Raw genomic sequence first — 19,478 nt, forward strand, 5'->3', positions numbered from 1 at the left:
CACTGAGATGCACACATCTGGCTTTTTGCATGGGCTCTAAGTCAAACTCAAATCTTCAGGCTTGTGTGGTGTTGGTGTTCTAGTTTCATTTCTGTTGCTGTGACACATTTAGGGGGAAAGGGCTTATTTGACTTATAATTCCAGGTTATTGTCCATCTTAGCAGGGAAGCTACTGTGTCGCTACACATCGGTGGTTGAGTGAGGAGAGGAGTGGACATGGATGATACCACTTGCTCCCTTACTAGTGTTCAGTTAGAGGTCTTCATCCTTTTACAGTTCAAGATCCATGCCTAAGGAATGCTGCCCACAGTGGCTCGGGTCCTTCTATATCAGTTAACAATAAAGACGAGCCCCACAGGCGTATCCACAGGTTAACTAATGCAAAAACTTTCCTTATTAAGACGCTCTTGAAGGTGATTCTAGATCATGTCAAGTTGACAGTTAAAACTCAACCAGAACTTCCACCCTCTGCCGTGTCACTGGCCGTGATCTTTATATCCTTATAATGTTAGCATTGTAACATAAGCAAACTCACTAAAGCTCAGATTGTTTTATAACAGTGAGGCTACATGAAGAGATCACATCAGATAAACCTTCATAAACAACAGCATTTGGCTAAGATACTGGCTTCATCAGTGGACAGTATCCCGGTTATCATAAGGCTAGTTAGTTTTCACAGGGCCGTTAAACAAGCATGTCAGCCCCTATGTGAGCTATCCCTCTCCATCAGATGTCTTTGTTTCACAGTGCAGTGTGACTCCTACATCAATTCAAGTTTGTTCTATTCTGAAACATTTAAAAATAAAAAGGTCGATTTTGGTGACACATGCTTGTGTTCCCAACACTTCAGAGGCAAAGACGTGAGGGTCTCTGCAAGTTCATGACCTACTAGTGGACATACAGGCTAAAACTCTCGTCTCAAAAAAGTTAAGAAACAAAGATACTGCCCCAAATTAGACACCATGATGAAGGTTCTTTAGGACACTGATGTTCCCCGAATGAGGAACTTTACAGTGTGTTCTCTGCAGCTCCTTGGTTGTGCTCTTCTCCTGGGTGAACTGCCTTTTTGCTGACCTAAGGGCTTAGAAGTGCCCTGTTGTTTCCATATGATTCACCCCTTGGAGGGGCTTTGAGCCTGGTGGTCAAGCTCAGACCAGCTGGAATCTCAGCTTCCTCCAGCATCAAGTTCTAACATAAGCTTCTCCTTTAATTTCATTTTAGCTCTTCAGTACCAGGGGAGTTTATATTTTGTTGTTTTATTATTGGTTTGCATTGCTGTAAGCATCTGTGAACTACCTCCCAGGGTCCACTGGAAATTTTATCTTTGGTGATTGATTACAGCCTGTGACCATGGGGACCATGTGACTACCCAGAATCAAAGGACCTCTGACTTAATTTTCTTTTTTATGGGTTCATGGTTTGGAATATGTAGCACAGATTCTAATTGGTATTAGTAATAAACTCCCAGAGTCAGACACAGTGGTTAATGCTGAAGATGAGAGAAGATCCGAGCCACTGGAGAGTCCTTTACTTCTACCAGTGCTCAGACTGAAGGGGCCAGCCTGTCCTCAGACTGCATCCCCAGACTGCACTGAGCTCCTGTCTCCTCCTGCCTTTATTCTGTTCTCTGCCCAGCAGTCACTCCTGTCTCCACCTCCTAGTGCTGGGGTTAAAGGCCTGTGGTCCCAAGTGCTGGGATCACCTTTGTGTGAGTTGTTTCTCTTTCAGACAGATTCTGTCTTGTGGAGTCCAGGGTGGCCTTGAACTCCCTGGTCTCCAGTGGCTTAGGTCTGCACTTTTCAAGCAAGCTTTATTTGTTAAAACATAAAATAAGACTACACAATTATAATAGAATTACAATAGTTTTAACAAGATAAATAATTAATGTTGTAAAAGAAATAGGAAATACCAGCACTTAAGGGCAGAGGCTGGTAGATCTGTGTGAGTTTGAGGCCAGCCTGGTCTATAAAGTGAGTTCCCAGGCAACCACGGTAACTAGAGAAACCCTGTCTCACCAAAATAAATATGTAAGTAAGTAAGTAAATCTGCTGTGGTTGTTTGAATAAGAGGGGCTCCCATAAGTTCATATGTTTAAATGCTGAGGGAGTGGCACTATTTGAAAGGGTTGGGAGGTGTGGCCTTGTTGGAGGAAGTGTGTCACTGTTGGGATTGAGGTCTTTAGAATGGAACTGACAAAGACTCGGTCATTGAACTGCTTGCCAACTAAGCGTGAGTACCTGGGTTGAAATCCCTGTGTTGCGGTGGTACACACCTGCAGCTTCAGCGCTGAGGAAAGGAGTAGTGAAAACAGGTCTCTGGAGGTCAGTGCCAGGCAGTGCAGCCAAACTGGTGAATTCTGATGAGAGACCCTCTCTCATAAAACAGGGTGGAAAGCAATTAAGGAAGACAGATTACATCAGCCTCCGGCATGCAGGTGTATAAACATACCCATGCAGACATGCAAAAAAAAAAAAAAAGCTTAAAGAAATTGTTTTTATTTTTTAATTTTCTTTGCTGTGCTGGTGATTGAACACAGAGGTCTTGTTTGTGCTAGACAACCATTCTGCCACTACTGTATTACCAGCTGCTGCTTTTTCTTGATTCAGCTAAAAGGAATGATGTATTTCTGCCAAGTAATCTCATTGCAAAAAAAAAAAGTGTATGACATATCAACCAATCTTGTAGAGAATTCAAAACTAAAAAGATTAGACATAGAAATTTACAATTGAGAAAATGTTAGTGAAGGAAAAATGAACACTGTCTCTTAAGGTCCAGGAGAAGAGAATAAAATATGTCATTTATTTTTACTTCCCATGGTGTTTTTTCTATAAACAAAACAAGAAAAAAAACCCACAATACAAACTATTATTACTTGAAGAAAGTATATTTTCCAGGAGACTGAGTATTTCTCCAATCACAAGTAAACCAGCCAATTTTCTAGGAATTTAGTTTGTTCAAATTCCTTTGCCTTTCAGTTTAGGTTCAACCAGGAGACAGAAACCATAAAGTAGTTTAGGCAGAGGAATATATAATATGAATTATTTTAGAAAACAAGCTGTAAGGGGATAAACTCTGAAGGATACTTGATGAAGTACAGACATTTAAGTGGGACCCATACACCAAAGCTGTAGTGGCGAGCTCTTGAAAACTTTGTACTCATGAGGTATGCAGAAAGCCAGTCGATTACGTGTCTGTGTTGCCTGTACTGGAGCTGATTCTTGTCACTGACCTAACAAGACAAAGTCCAAGGCCCATGTTGTCTGGCTGGTGATTTTCTGGATGTCACTGTAGTGTGAGGTCTGAATATGCAGTGTATTGGAGGACCATAGAAAGTGGAATCCACCGACTGCCATTCTTGGCATGTGGCAGAGCGGTGTGCCACCAGGTGTCTTCACACACCCGTACTGCTGGTCCTCCAGGCTGCAGTAGCAAGACCTGCTGCATGCTGGGACCAGGAAACAGCGTGTCTCCGTTGCCCTCTGCTGGCAAAGCTGAGTATTGTATCCATTGTCAGAATGGTTAGAGGATGAATTTGGAGCTGAGAGACATTAATGAATAATTGGTGCATAATTTGCTTAAAACTCCAAGTTAACCTTTCTCGTTACTTGCCATGTGATGGAGAAAGAAGTAAAAAAAAAGCAGACACTGGTGTCTTAGAACCGACAGCCCTTACTGTTTCTGCAGGCTGATCTGGTGCTCACATCTAGGCCATACTTTTAAGATTTATTTGTTTGTTTATTATGTATACATTGTTCTTCCTGGATGCCAGAAGCAGGCACCAGATCTCATTACAGATGGTTATGAGCCACTACATGATTGCTGGGAATTGAACTCAGAACCTCTGGAAGAGCAGCCAGTGCTCTTAGCAGCTGCTGAGCCATCTCTCCAGCCCTAAGTCATACTTTTCTGTAGGACTTCAGCAACCACAAAAGAATAACAATGTTATTCTGTGATCCACAAAATACACACACACACACACAGATGGAACCAGGTTCACTCTGATGCATACTAAGCAAATGCTCTGCCACTAACCTACATTCTTAATCCCAGTTACAGCTTTATATGCACCATAGATCACATATACTATGATAGTATTTCTTCACTAAGATGTTTGACAGTTCCTGAAGAGTGTGCATATTTCTTCTCTGCCATTACTAATAAATTTGGTCTGGTCTGTAACTTTTATTCGTCACTAGCAATGTGCTTTGTGAACAGATGCTCCACTTCCCAGGCAGAATTTGTGGGGGAGGAGAGAGTGCCGTGGGGTACCTGACATAATGAGGCATACTGCAGAAGTAAAGTTAGTTTGACGGTGCATGCTGTCTAAACCTAAAGGCCACTCGGCCAACCCAAGGAATTTTCAGGTCAGCTTTCTGTTCCCGTTCCCACCCAGGCATCTTGCCTGATCACTAGCAGAACAGTAGGTAACTATTTGATTGTTTTTGATCTCTTCCCCTCTAGTACCAACTTTCCTAGTCCTGCTTCTGTGAATATCAAATGGTTGTGTGTGTGTGTGTCCATCCATACCTACCAAATAATTAGGTCAGCTCTTTGTACTCGCGACTCACCCCAACCCTTCAGACCACTAGTGTTTGTCTTAGGACTATGCATGTTAAGTAAGTTCCACCTAAATTTTATTAAAGCAATGAAGATTTCAAGTATAGTTGAGCTGTTAATAACTAGGCATCCATCTAAAAAATGATAAAGTTCAATAAAAATGAGGGTTCCTCCGTTACAGGTTTAACTGCAAATAAAGTATTGTGCAGATGGGGCCCCAGAAGCATCCAGTTCAGGCAGTACAGCATAATTCTCAGTGTATTTGTAAAATACAATATCTATTAAAAATGTTGTTTCAAGTACAGACCGAAAACGTGGTCTCGTAAGATAACTCAGCGGGTGAAGGTGCTTGCCGCTAAACCTGATGACCTGAAGTCCACCCCAGGACCACCGTAGTGGTAGAAAAGAACCAATTCCCGGCAGGTTGTCCTGTGACTTCCTCCCCAATTATATACATAATTGTAATTTAAATTTTTTCTTTTAAATTTATTTTCTTTAAGCCGGGCGGTGGTGGAGCACACCTTTAATCCCAGCACTTGGGAGGCAGAGGCAGGTGGATCTCTGTGAGTTCTAGACCAGCCTGGTCTACAAGAGCTAGTTCCAGGACAGGCTCCAAAACCACAGAGAAACCCTGTCTCGAAAAAGCAAAAAAAAAAAAAAAAAAATTATTTTCTTTAATGTGAATGAACGTTTTGTCTGCATGTGTGTCTATGCAGCACGTGCATGCCTGGTGCCCTTGGATGTAAGGAGAGGGAGGTCATTGGCTCTCTTGGAAGCATGGATGGTTGTGAGCTACCATGTGGATGCTAGGAATCGAGTCTAGGTCGTCTGCCAGATCCAGCACTCCCTTCTGTACCCCAAGGGTAGCTTCCCTCATATGCACGTGCCTTCCCCCCCATATACATATAATTTAAAAATAACAAAAATGAATCTTTAAAACATTTTAATGATAGAATGGCACAAAAATTTTAAGTGGAAAACATCCTTTTTGTACTTGGTCAAATGAACCAAGTAACAGCTGACCGTTTTTCTTAACCTTTAGCAAATACCAAAGTATTCCCCGGGTTTTAATGTAATTGTGTACACTGAATTCTATGAAATTCTTTTGAGTCCACAATCCCTTATCTTTAATTCCCAAATCTAAAACAGTTCTGAAAATGATTATTTTTGTAACTGATTTATTGTCAACAAAACCAGATCAGAACCAAATTAAATTTATTTATGTTTTCTCTCTTCCCTATAAAACACTTACATGGCTTGCTCTGAAAATATTAATGTTGTTTATAAGCTTCATCCCTATCAGAGATTATAATCTAAACATGTTATCGCCTTTTAAAGTCTAAAAAGAAATCTAATTCTAAAACATATCTGTCTGCCTCCAAGGATTTAAGTAGGAATTTTGAACACGTCGAAGTACAGAACATCTAAGGCAGACTGTTTAAGAGGGCATGCATAATATCATGGACAGTTGCTGGTTTTGACAAATAATTTCATGTAAAGACAACCAGAGGTGGGCATGGTGGTGCACGCTAATCTCAGCACTTTGCAGGTAGAGGCAGGTGGATCTCTGTGAGTTCACGGCCAGCCTGGTCTACAGAGTGAGTTTCAGAACACTTTGCAAAGCTACAGAGAAACCCTGTCTTGAAAAACAAAACAAAACAAAAATCCTTTAATTATATGGTAATTCTTTTTTTCCTAAGATTTTATATTCTGTAGTTAGGAGTTAAATATAGAAAATGTGACTGTGTTTTGTCTGTTTTTTGTTTTGTTTTGTTTTTTAATGACAGGTTTCTCTGTGTAACAGGCCTAGAACTCACTCTGTAGACCAGGCTGGCCTTGAACTCACAGGGATTCTTCTTCCTCTGCCTTCTGAGTCCTGGGATTAAAGGCATGCACCACCATCACTCAGCTCTGATTTTTTTTTTTTTTGACCGTTAAAACGTTTCTTTTATTTTAACTCACCTGAGCTAAGTGTGGGACAGTGAAACAAACACAACAGGATATATACAGCACGTTGAGGAGGCAGCCTTCAAAACCATGCTATAGGAAAGAAGAAGGCTGGGAATATACCTGGATAACAGAAGCACTGAATACTGATTAACCCATATACAAATCCAGTGATCTCCAAAGGATTTGGCAAAGATTATTTTCATTTCCAGTCTTTTAAAGTAGACAGATTTGCTTACAATACAGCTGATTTTATTTTATTTTATTTTTTTGGTTTTTCGAGACAGGATTTCTCTGTAGCTTTGGTTCCTGTCCCCGGAACTAGCTCTTGTAGACCAGGCTGGCCTCAAACTAATACAGCTGATTTTAAAAGCATACAAAATTTTAAGTACAAACAATGGGATTTAAAATCAGCAGAATGATGAAGGTGCCAGCAACAAAACTGACCGCCCAAGGCAGTGATGGCCGACAAGGAGGCTGGAATTATCCTACAAAGCAAGAAGGGGGGCAGAACAACTACATGGTGGGGATATTTTCTGGCCCACTTGACCAATCCCATATCCAGTCCGAGTTTTTCCTCAAGATGCTTTCAACCTCTCTTCTCTCAACAGAATCTTCCTCAGACAGAGTGCTGTTTTTCTCTCCAAAGCTGTGAGTGTCTGTTTCAGATCTGTTTGTATCTTGTGGTGTCTGGGCGCGAGGTGGTCTGGCACAATGAGAGCTCTTGGAGCTACTTCGTCCAGATTCATGCTGAACATCCAGCAGTATTTTTTTCCATATCCCCTTTATAAATGGAGACAGAGGCTGGAACACTGCTCCTGTTCCCATTGCTGAAGTGCAGTTCTACCCAGGAGCCCTGCAGGCTCTCCTCCCTGCTCTGCAACATGGTAGCTCGGCAGAACCGCAGGCCTCAGCAGAGGTCACCGAGAGATACGAGAGCCGCCCACCGCCTGCACAGCTCTCTTGATTTTTTTTTTATACTTACAAAATAAGCGCTAAAATAATATTATCTTAAAAAAATCAGATTATCAAAGTTGTAGCCATGATCATCTACACAAGGAGAGAAAAATTAACCTCTGAATTGGAGATTTTGTGTGTGTGTGTGTGTGTGTGTGTGTGTGTATGAAAGTGATTCATAGCAACAATGTTGTACTTTTTCAGAAGGCTAGAGAGCAAAAACAATTTATTAGGTTTTGACTCCTCCACATTTTAAGAGAATTCAGGGCTGTGTGTGCATAATGGCACGTGCCTTTGATCCCAGCTCTGGAAATGCTGGTCTCTGAATTGTGGTCTGTAAAGGAAGAGGATGCAAATGACTCAGGTCCAGAGCTTCCAGGAAGAGCCGTGATCCTGCCCCCAGACTTTGTGCAAGCTACTCAGGTGAAATAAGTTAACTCGCTACCTATGATGAGCTAGAACTGGCCGCCTTCCTCCGTGATCCTGTCTATGACTATTTTGTGTGCATGTGTCCTTGTGCACCGTGTGCCTGGTCAGAAGAGGGGGTCAGATCCTCTGGAACGGGAGTTGCTGATTTTTGTTAGGCATCATATGGGTGCTGGGCATTGAACTCAGGTCCTCTAAGAGCAGTAAGTACTCTAAACCAGTGAACCATCTCTCCAGTACAAAAATATGTATTTTAGCACAATTTTTTCTGATATTTTCTGTTAGCTGCAGCCCTTGTTTCCCTTTCCTTCCTCTCGTCCATACAGATTACCAGCGCCTGATGACTGTGGCGGAAGGCATCACCACACTCCTCTTCCCGTTTCAGTGGCAGCATGTTTATGTGCCCATCCTCCCTGCCTCTCTGCTGCATTTTCTCGATGCCCCTGTCCCTTACCTGATGGGTCTTCAATCAAAAGAAGGAACTGACCGGTCTAAATTAGAACTTCCACAAGAGGTAAAGCGTTTGTTGACTTCAGTCATGGCTTTTATTACATGACATTGTCTTTGTGCAGTAGTTACGCCTGAGTCTTCCCGGTACTGTTGGTTAGGGCCTGAGCCCTAGCCTGCAAACTGTTTCTCTGATACTTGATGCAGCACAAATACTAGTTAAATACACTTCAGAGAGGACAATGACAAATTTCACAGCTATACACTTCTGAAGGTGGTTCAATAGTAGTGTGATATTACCATTTTATTATCCTAAAATAATTTAACTTTTTCTTCATCCTCATGCTATAAATTTTGTTTTGGAGCAGTGTATTACGGTACTCTAAAGTAATAGAATTTGTAGAATGAATATGCATATATATATTCATCATATATACATATCAATCATATGTGTATGTATGTATATTTGATGCCAGTGAAAGAATAGACTTGCCAGCAGGATGAGAGCAAGCAGTCAGAGAAAGAGGCGTCCTTCTTACTTGTCCTTATGTCGGCAGAAGGCATGGAAGATCTGGATTGTAAGTGGATCTTCTACTTCAGAATAAGCAAAACTACCTCACAGGTGCCCTCCGTTCTGGGGTTTGGTTAGCTCCAGATGTTGTCATGTTGACAACCACGAATAGCCATCGTAAGCAGTATATAGTCCAGACTTAGTATTCCTTTAAAATTATTTTTAACTGAGTTAAATTTTATTTTTTACCTCCATTGAATGGAAAGTAATATGTCTCAGCAAGCGGGACAGTGGAGACAGCAGGTACGTCACTGCTTGCCATCTTCGGCTGTGGCCAGTGATTGGCCGTTCTTAATGCTGGCATGATCTGTGAGACAGAAGTTTAACCCCTAGCTTGTTGGTATTATTCTTTCTCTGAATTGTATTTTTAAATATTTAGGAATAAAATAATCAAGAGTAATTGAAAACATATTAAATTTAAATTTTTGCTCTTGTTAATGCTACTCAAAATTGGAATGGAAAGCCTTGAAATGAAATATTGATGAGGATGATATGGCTTATTTAAAACATAATGATTAATTATATTATTAGCTATTTAATTATCACCTTTCTTAATAAAATTCCTCTTAACTGAGCTTCACTTTAACTTGTTCTCATTTTAAGAAGTGAATACAAGGGCCAGGCAGTGGTGGTGCACACCCTTAATCCAAGCACTCAGGAGTCAGAGGCAAATGAATCTCTGTGACTTTGAGGCCAGCCTGGTCTATAGAGCAAGTTCCAGGATAGCTAGGGCTACACAGAGGAACACTGTCTCAATAAACCTCCCCTCCCCCCAAAAAAAAAGGAAGGAAAGAAGGAAGAAATCCTATAATCAGACATCCGTGTTGCTTTGCCAAAATTAACTTTGTGATTCAAAGGGATGTCTTAGTTAGGATTCTGTTGCTGTGAAGAGACACCATGACCACTGTAACTCTTATAAAGGAAAGCATGTAATTGGGACTGGCTTGCGGTTTCAGAGGTTTAGTCCATTGTCATCACAGCAGAGCATGCCAGCATGCAGGGAGACATGGTGCAAGAGCAGGAGCTGAGATTCTACGATCCACAGGCAGAAGTGAAAACTGAGTCACGAGGCCCAGCCTGAGCATTTATGACCTCAAAGCCAGCCTCTACAGTGACCCTACTCCAACAAGGCCACACCTCCTAATAGTGACACTCAAAATGGGCCAAGCAGTCAAATGCCTGAATCTAAGAGGGCCATAACTGTTCAGTCCACCACAGGGGAAACAGCTTGCTTGAGGGCGTATGAACCCTGCATATTGTCGTGTCTGCTGTGGAGAGAGTGGGGGACTGACTGCTGTCATCCTCTCTACTTCCTGAGTTTTCTTGTTTTCTTCCGAATTATGTTAATGTATCTTGTCAGTTCGAAATAATTAAATTCGTCTTCCCCCCCCCCCCCAGACATGGTTTCTCTGTATAGCCCTGGCTGCCCTGGAAATTACTCTAGACCAGGTGTTGAAATATGAGCAGCGGGGCTGCATCCCCAACACCCCGGCCGCTTGGCTAGCTCATGCCCGAAATAACACACAAACTGTATTCATTTAAAGAACTGCTTGGCCCACAAACTCTAGCCCTTACAGGCTAATTCTCGCACCTGGACTAGCCCATTTCTAATCATCTGTGTAAGCACCCCAAGGTGCGCTTATCGGGAAGATTCTAGCCTCCGTCCATCCTGGGTTGGAGTTGCCTGGGAGAGCAGAGCATGGCAACCACCGTCCATCCTGTCCGGGAGCAGAGCAGAGTCTGACCTCACTTCCTCTTCCGCCCAGAATTCTATTCTGTTTACTCCTCCCACCTATGTTTTAACCTATCAGGGCCAGCCAAGCAGTTTCTTTATTGCTCAATGACCTTCCTCCATCAACCAGGCTGACCTCAAACTCAGAGATTCACCCTGAGTGCTGGGATTAAAGGTGTGCACTACCATGCCTGACAAGAATTAAAGACTCTACATTTTCAAAGGAAAAGAAATAGTCTACTAGCCAGACAGATTTTTTGTTTTTTTTTAAAGACTTAATGTTTTAGTTTTTTATTGATTATATATTATAAATTGTTTGTCAAAGATAGAAGAAAATTTATTTAAATATATAAGTTCTTTCTGATTTCTATGAATACTTGTTGATATACTTTAATGCAACTTAGTCTACATACAGTTGGAAGACTTTTCTCTGTCTGCTTATATCATTTGACCCTAAAAATAAGCCAGTTAAAATTTCTAAAAGCTCTCAAAATGATGTCTGTGATTTTCTAGTTGTTTTTTTCCAATCATGATCTCAACATTATTTAATAAATATACAAACTCATCCGTGAGATAATATGAAATAGCGAATCAGCTGTAAAAGTCATGTGGCACAAATTCTCATTGGTCTTAATAAATAAAACCCGAGTCAGATTTTAGGGGCTGAAAGCTGAGGGATCAGAGAAGCAGTGCAGCCGGCCACTAGAGAGACCTTTTACCTCTTCCACTGCTCAGACTGAAGGGCGAGTGATCCTGTCCTCAGACTGCATCCTCAGAATGTGGGGACAGTCTTCAGGCTGCAGCTGTCTCCACCAATCCTCAGACTGCACTGAGCTGTCTCCTCCCGCCTTATATTCCTCTCTCCGTCCAGCCCTTTCTCCACCTCCCTAGTGCTGGGATTAAAGGTGTGGGATCCCAAGTGCTGAGATCACCTGTGTGTGAGCTCTGTTTCTCTTTTAGACAAATTCAATCTTGTGTAGGCTAGGGTGGCCTTGAACTAACAGAGACCCCTCTGTACTCTGATCTTCAGGCAAGCTTTATTTGTTAAAACACAAACAAAATATCACTACATTGTAAGCAGTGTTTCTGTGTAGAAACCACACATTAAAGAGTATCATTGACCAGATGTGGTGGTGCATGCCTTTAATCCCAGTACTGGGGAGGTAGAGACTGCTAGATCTCTTGAGTTCCAGGACAGCCAGGGCTACACAGAAAAACCCTGTCTCAGGGGAGAAAAAAAGTCTAAGTGTTTTAGAAGAAAAAGTTAACAACGTGTCTCTTTTCTCTCTGGAAGCACTCTATAGTGACATAGTGACATGAAACAACCAGCTTCACGTAATTTAAGGAGGACATAAAAATATTTTAAGCTAGGTGTGGTGTTGCACACCTTTAATTGCAGCACTTTGGAATCAGATGAAGGTAGATGTCTGTGAGTTCAAAGCCAGCCTGGTTTACATAGAGAGTTCCAGGAGAGCCAGAGCTACACAGAGAGAGACATTTTTTAAAAAATCTCAAATGTTAAATATTGCCAATAACGACTTCGGAGCAAGATGCTGGGGTGAAAACCTGCTATCTCAGAGAGGCAGAGAAAGCACACAGCTGACCTTCCTCCTCTCTGATGTCCACACTTTCTCCTACAAAACTCCAACTGGATGTCCCTCCCTTCTCTTTCCTATGCATCTCTCTCTCCGCTCTCCTGACTCTCTATTACTCTCTATGGTTTTTTCTTATCCATTGGTTGCTTGTTCCACCTTTTGACCCATGTTGACTTTATTTAATCCTTTTTACAATATTCAAGCAGAAAGCTCTTAGATTAAAGGTGCACGCTATAACTGAGCCACACCACAGCTAGAAACAGTTTTTTCCAGCAAATAATGCAACCTCAGGACTAATCATATGATCAAATATTCTGTAATAGACCTTGTCTCAAAAAAATCAAAAATAAAGGAGGTGGTAGTGGTGCCCACTGTAGGCTTGTTTCCTCACCGCCCAGTCCCGAATACAACACAGAAGCTGTATTAATTGCAATACTGTTTAGCCAATACCTTAGGCATATTTCTAGCTAACTCTTACATCTTAAACCCATTTCTATTAATCTATGAATCACCACGAGGCTGTGACATACCGGTAAGGTTCTGACTGGTGGCTGGCATCTTTCTACTTCAGTAGCTATATGGCATCTCTCTGACTCTGCCTACTCTCTATATATGTCTCTGTTCAGATTTCCCCCCAGCTTTGCTCTGCTAAGCCATTGGCCAAAACAGCTTCTTTAATAACCAATGTTAATAAAACATATTCATGGCATACAGAGAGGAATTTCACATCAACCCACCTTTAATCCCTGCACTTGGGAGGCAGAGGCAGACAGATCTCTGTGAGTTTGAGGCCAGCCTAGTCTACAAACTGAACTCCAGGACAGCTAGGATTGCACTGTCTCAAAAAACCAAAGCAAATAAATAATAAATAAAAGTAAAACAGTCTTTTCAAAGAGACTTAAATGTGCTTAAATGTGTTCCCCTGAAAACTCTGAAATAAAATGACTAAATCTAGCAAGAAAGTTTCTAAAAATAGTTATAAGAATGTCACGTTCAGGAAAGTATTATTTTAGTTGTTATGTAGCTAATATAGCTGCCTAGACTTGTAATTAACCACCTACCCCTTACCTCATGATTTAAAATGATAGATGTTAGTAGCCATTTGTTATGTTATCTTTTAGGGAGGGTGGGGGAGGGAAGGGAAGAAAAGTGAGCACTAAGCATTGATCACACAGTCTGTCCTCACCTTCAACCATGCTTGTTCGTCTTTACTGTGTTAGCTGGAGAGGTGGCTCAGCAGCTAAGAGCTCTTCCAGAGGAGTCTAAGACTGAACGCCACAGAGATCCCTACATATTCATGTTTGTTGATTCACTATTCATGATAGCCAAGATGGGGAGTCTGTATAGCTGTATAACAGATGTACTAAAAAGAACAATATGGCTTGCATACACAATGGAAATGTATTCAGCCACAAAAAGGGAAAATATGCCGTTTGTTAGAAAATGGATGAACTAGAGATCATGTTAAAGAAATAAACCTGCTCAGAAAGACAAATACTGTGTTTTCTTCATGTAGAATTTAGATTTTTAACACATACATACATACAGGCACATACACACACACACACATATATATATACATACAAACATGTACCTGCGACACATATACACACATATGGTACACAGCTACAGATACATACACACATAGATACATACGTATATGTAGTGATATTTCATTCCTTTTTTTTTTTTTTAAGACAGGGATTCTCTGTAGCTTTGGAGCTGTCCTAGAACTAGCTCTTATAGACCAGGCTAACCTCGAACTCACAGAGATCCACCTGCCCCTACCTCCCGAGTGTTGGTATTAAAAGCGTGCGCCACACTGCCCGGCTCATTTATATTTTAGTAAATAAAGGCTGCCTGAAGATTGGAGATTAAATCAGCCACACTGGTCATCCTTACAGACCAGACAGTGGTGACACACACTTTAATCCCAGCAGCCACACTAGTTTGTCATAGAATCCGGGTGGTAATGCTGCACACCTTTAATCCCAGCCCTAGAGAGGAACATAAGACAGGAGGAGACAGCTCTCAGACAGTCTCATACTGAGATTCCTGGAGGCAGGATCACCATTTGGAACTGACCCAGAGGTAAGAGCCAGTGGCTATTTTGCTTTTGTAACCTTCAGGTTAAACCCCAATATCTGTCTCTGGGTTTTTATTAATCATACTGCATACATACATACATGCACACATACACACATATCCATACATGTACACATACATATGTACACGTGCACACCTATAGATACACACATATAGATATATATACACAGATACATATACATATATGCATACACATACCCCCAACTACACACACACACACACACACACACAAATGGTAGAAGGACCTAATGGGAAGGTTGAGAGGGTAACTGAGAGGAAGACAAAGTCTCATAGAGAATCTAGATTTAATAATATGCGTACACATATATATTTAAGGCATGAAAGTAAATGACATTAACATGACAGGCCAACATGACCAAAGTATAAATGTAGAAAATGTCATAATGAGGGGCTGGAGATATGGCTCAAAGGTTAAGAGCGCTGGCTGTTCTTCCAGAGGTCGAGTTCCAATTCCCAGCAACCACATGGTGGTCTATAATGAGATCTGAGGTCCTCTTCTGGTATGTAGACATGCATGCAGGCAGAACACTGTATACATAGTAAATGAATCATTAAAAATAAAAAGAAAATGTTATAATGAAACACGTTATTTTATGTGCTAGAAAAAAATTAACGAATAAAAGACTCTGACCTTATATGCTGGCTTATGTAACTTCGTGTAGGGGCATAGGCCTAGTGTGATGAAGGTCCTGGGCACGATCCCTGACATCTCACTCACAGATAAAATTCTGAGCCTAAAGTAACATGTAAAGTACTGAAGAGAACTTTCTTAGGGTACCCAAGGCTCCAGTCTCAATTTCCACACTAAGCATACCCACCACAAAATGCAGTGTAAAAAAATAATTTTTGAGCCAGGCCTGGTTGGTGTTTGCCTGAAAATTTAGGAAGCAGAAGTAGATGCGTGTCATGTTCATCTTATCTATATATCTGTTGAAATAAGAGCGGCGGGGCTGCGTCCCCAACACCCCAGCCGCTTGGCTAGCTCACGCCCGAAATAACAACACACAAACTGTATTCATTTAAAGAACTGCTTGGCCCATGAACTCTAGCTCTTACAGACTAATTCTCGCACCTGGACTAGCCCATTTCTAATGATGTGTGTAAGCACCCCAAGGTGCGCTTACCAGGAAGATTCTAGCCTTCGTCCATCCTGGGAGAGTGTAGCATGGCAAGCGTGGCGTCTCTGCTCCATAGCAGAGCTGTCGAGTCTCTCCGGGAGCAGAGCAGAGTCTGACCTCACTTCCTCTTCCGCCCAGAATTCTATTCTGTTTTCTCCTCCCATCTATGCTCTAAGCTAAGCCAAGCAGTTTCTTTATTGCTCAGCCAATGAAATCAACAGATTGATATATGACACTCCCACATCATATATCATATTCAAGGCTAGCCTGGGGTCTGGTATTTTTAAAATTGTTTAAGCATGGTATACTTTGTTTCTGTTTATAATAGAATATTTTAGAACATTAAATTTTTTTCAAGTTGTCACCATAGGAGCACAATTCTCATCTTAAAGGGAATAAGAGATGTTTATTCTAGAGATAAATATGAGTGATCTTTCCCTGAGAGTCAGGATTTAAATGACAATAAATAGCATGTTCTAATGTGATAACAGTTTCATGAATTTTTCAAATGCATTGGTGGAAAATTTAGGTAAGCAGGTTACAGCAAAGCAGGGAAGGCTCTGCTACAGCTTAAGTATTTGATGGCATTCTTTCTAACAAGTCTTCGTACCCCCAGCTCCCCAACAGTGACGTGCTCAGCCTTAGCTTAGGCTTGTTCCTAATTAGTTCTTAGAAGTTAACCTCTGTTCTGTACTGTCTCTCCAACTTCTTCAGAGTCTCTGGAGGAATCCATGTGCCTAGATTTCTTTTCCTCTCTCTCCCCTCAGAAATCTGCCTGTCTTCTCCTGGCCACGTATTGGCCACTAGGCTCTTTAATAAGTCAACCAGAAGGTGCGTTGGCAAAGACATATCTTCACAGTAAAAATATTCTGTGACAATTCTTAACCATTAAATATTTTATGCAGATAAAATAGTTCCACAAGGTTGGTGGGAGCTAAAGGGTCTCATTGGTAAATTTCTAACTTACGAAGATGTTAGGCCAATCACAGGTGGACAGTAATGCTATTTAGAAGGCTAAATATAGCCCAAGATAACTTGGCTTTGGATCTACAATATTGGAGCCCTCTTGAAGTCATTTAAGTTTTAATAAGTTGGCCTTGTACATTTTCACAAAACATTTGTGATTTTTTTTTTCTATTTCAGGCTAATTTGTGTTTTGTGGATATTGACAACCATTTTATTGAATTGCCTGAAGAATTTCCACAGTTCCCCAATAAGGTGGATTTTATCCAAGAGCTGTCTGAAGTTCTTCTCCAATTTGGGATTCCTCCTGAAGGCAGCCTCCATTGTAGCGAGAGTGCCACCAAACTGAAGAACATGGTTCTGAAAGACCTGGTTAACGACAGAAAGAACGGCAATGTCCCCACCAGCAACATCAGCATGTACGAGTTAATGAAGGGCAATGAAACCATAGCCCGCCTCCAGGCTCTTGCTGATAGGACTGGTGTGACTGTGCAAAAAATTGACCTCTCAGCGTCTCTGAATGAAAAAGAAAAGGATTTGAAATTACAGTGTGAAGAGGCAGAATTGAGAGACTACCAACTCAACGTACAAGTACGAGAGGTCTTTGCCAGCCGCTTTATACAGATGTTTGCGGATTATGAAGCATTTGTGATTCAGACCGCCCAGGACATGGAGGCCTGGCTGACCAACCGGGAGCAGATGCAGAACTTTGACAAAGTAAAAAGAACCGTAGTTTTCCTCTCTATGGTTGCAATGACCTACATTACTAGTCTTTTTAACTTTTTAAGCACAGGTTTTTCCTTTCTTCCATCCCACTAAGTTTTTCATGCTAGATAAAGTAGTTTCACAAGAAAGCAAATCCTTGGGAGGTAGAAGCAGGAGGGTCAGGAATGCAAGACCACCCTCTGCTACGTAGTAAGTTTGAGACCAGCCTGGGCAACCCAAGACCAGTCTCAAAAGAGCAAATTGACCGCTCATAAAACTGGCTTTTGAATTGAATATTAAATTATTATATCACATATATGATCTTGATCTTCATGAGTCTTCTGCTCCCGTAAGAGTTTTGTTTACTATTGTTTCATGACCAACTCTATAAAATTTAAGCCCATTCCTTTTCTAAGAGATTCTCACTGATAGCCGTCACCCAGTGATGTAACACCCAGCTTGTTAATCTAAAGGTTGACAGGTTTCATAAGGCTAATTTCACATCTTTTGTATCTTAAAAGAGAACAAATGGGTAAATTTGGGTTCATGACTGCTAGTCTAAGATTATATTCCAAAGTTTTTAGAGAGGGAAACTTTTTGCTGTCCTCTGAAGCTTTTCTCTAAGGTTTGCTTTATCCCCTCCAGTGTTCTTCCTGCACCCTAGATCTCTTCCAACAGACAAAAGCAGGAGAGATGTCTGTGGAGTCCTTTAGGTCGCTAGGACGCTGTTACTGCGCAAGTGTAGTTCTGCTGTTAGAATGTGTCTTAAAAAACCTTCCCAAAGGAGCTATTACACTCCAAGATACTGTGTTTAATTTTGAAGCATCTGACAAATAGGTATTTATTAAATGTTTGTGTAGTATCAAAGATTATTTTCTGGTGTTATCATATTTTTTCTTGTAGGATAATATACTGTGTGCATCAGAATTTGCTGGTGTACTTTATGTCTGATTAAACTTCTTTAATATTAAGAAACCACTTTTTAAATATATTTCTGCTCTAGGACCTGTTCCCATTTTTGCTTAGCTTTTATTATACTTTTCTCCACTTTAAGAACTAATCTTCCACATTCATGATCTATCTTTGAGGCTATTCAAATTCTGATTTAAGTTAATATCCTAATACCTTGTTCTTTTTTATTCTCTGTAGTTTTATATTAGAAGTGGATTTCTTTCTGTATAACCCCTAAGAAAATGGAATTCACGTGTTGGATTCCAGAAAGCTAGAATCATCTTATTTTCCACTAAGGAAATATGCAGGGCAGAGTAGTCTTGAAAATTCAACTTCTGGGTGATTTTAAATGTTATAGGACACAAGAATCTGAACATCAAAAGCTGATGTTTGACCCATTTTCAGAGGGAGAGATGCCTGTCCTATAAAAAGTAAATTCAATGTTTATGAAATAACATTAAGGAAACGAACTGATTTCTAGAGACTGCTGTGAGTCTATCTGGATATGGATATGTGTACTTATATAAGTACATTAAACTATGCAGGCTTTCAATTGAAAAGTGGGCTCTGTAAAGAAGCTTTTATTAAAAATCCCCTGAAGTAATAAATGGAAAAATTAAATATTCTAGGAAGAAACTTGATGAATACTAACAATAGCAACTTTATGTTGGAACTACCTTTCCCCTTTCTCCTCTGACTCTGACACCGCATCTAACTTTGAAGAGTCAAAGAATGAAAAACAAAACCAACCCAGCGGCTGGAATAGGAGTTCACTTATAAGTTTCAGCTCATCGTAACCAAGCTTAGAATTCCTATGTACGGTATACATGAACTGGAAACAAGAATGTGAGCGCTTCAGATAGAAGCCAGTTATAATCTGTTGCATCACGCAAGCCAGTAAGAGGGAAGAACAGCTTGTATCATTTTGAAGATCCCCGTGTATATTTTTTGTTTTTTAAGGCAGTGTTTTCTCTCTTTAAATCACAGACAATTGTGTTAACATAGGTATGAAAGGAGTTTAATCTTGAGTTAGAAAAACATCTGCTTGAAGAGCAAAAGAATTTTACCCATAGGCACAAATTCCATGTTATTTTAAATTCTTGCATAAACATATGCAAATTATTGTGCATATATGTGTATATATACATATCTGATATATAATTTTGATATGTATATAATCTGATATATAGTCACTCGCTCATCTTGCGGCCTTTTGGTTAGAGGTCCATTTCTAGGCTAGGAACAGGGAACAGAAGAGATTACTCCCTGGGAAGAAGAACCAGCTGTAGTGGTAGGTGAAGTGGATGATTGACATCCGTTGTATAGCACCTTATCCACCATCGTTCACTGATGATTCCTCTCTTCTGCATAATGGTACCAGT

At 40.7% G+C, this 19,478-nt stretch overlaps 1 protein-coding gene across 4 annotated transcripts in view; it reads left to right on the forward strand.

The window, feature by feature from the left end:
• Dennd5b (DENN domain containing 5B) overlaps positions 1 to 19,478 on the forward strand; it is a 114,621-nt gene that overhangs the window by 41,420 nt on the left and 53,723 nt on the right. For all 4 annotated transcript variants that reach the window (XR_007589316.1, XM_050126479.1, XM_050126480.1 and 1 more), the window contains 2 exons: positions 8,214 to 8,401; positions 16,621 to 17,157. Coding sequence is in view for 3 of the 4 variants with exons in the window: in XM_050126479.1 (XP_049982436.1) it covers positions 8,214 to 8,401; positions 16,621 to 17,157 (725 nt within the window). In the remaining variant the exon portion in view is untranslated. The remainder of the gene's footprint in view (positions 1 to 8,213; positions 8,402 to 16,620; positions 17,158 to 19,478) is intronic.

This window comes from Alexandromys fortis, unplaced genomic scaffold, assembly GCF_014885135.2.
Source record: "Alexandromys fortis isolate MF-2015 unplaced genomic scaffold, M_Fortis_MF-2015_v1.1 scaffold_260, whole genome shotgun sequence".
NCBI lineage: Eukaryota > Metazoa > Chordata > Mammalia > Rodentia > Cricetidae > Alexandromys > Alexandromys fortis.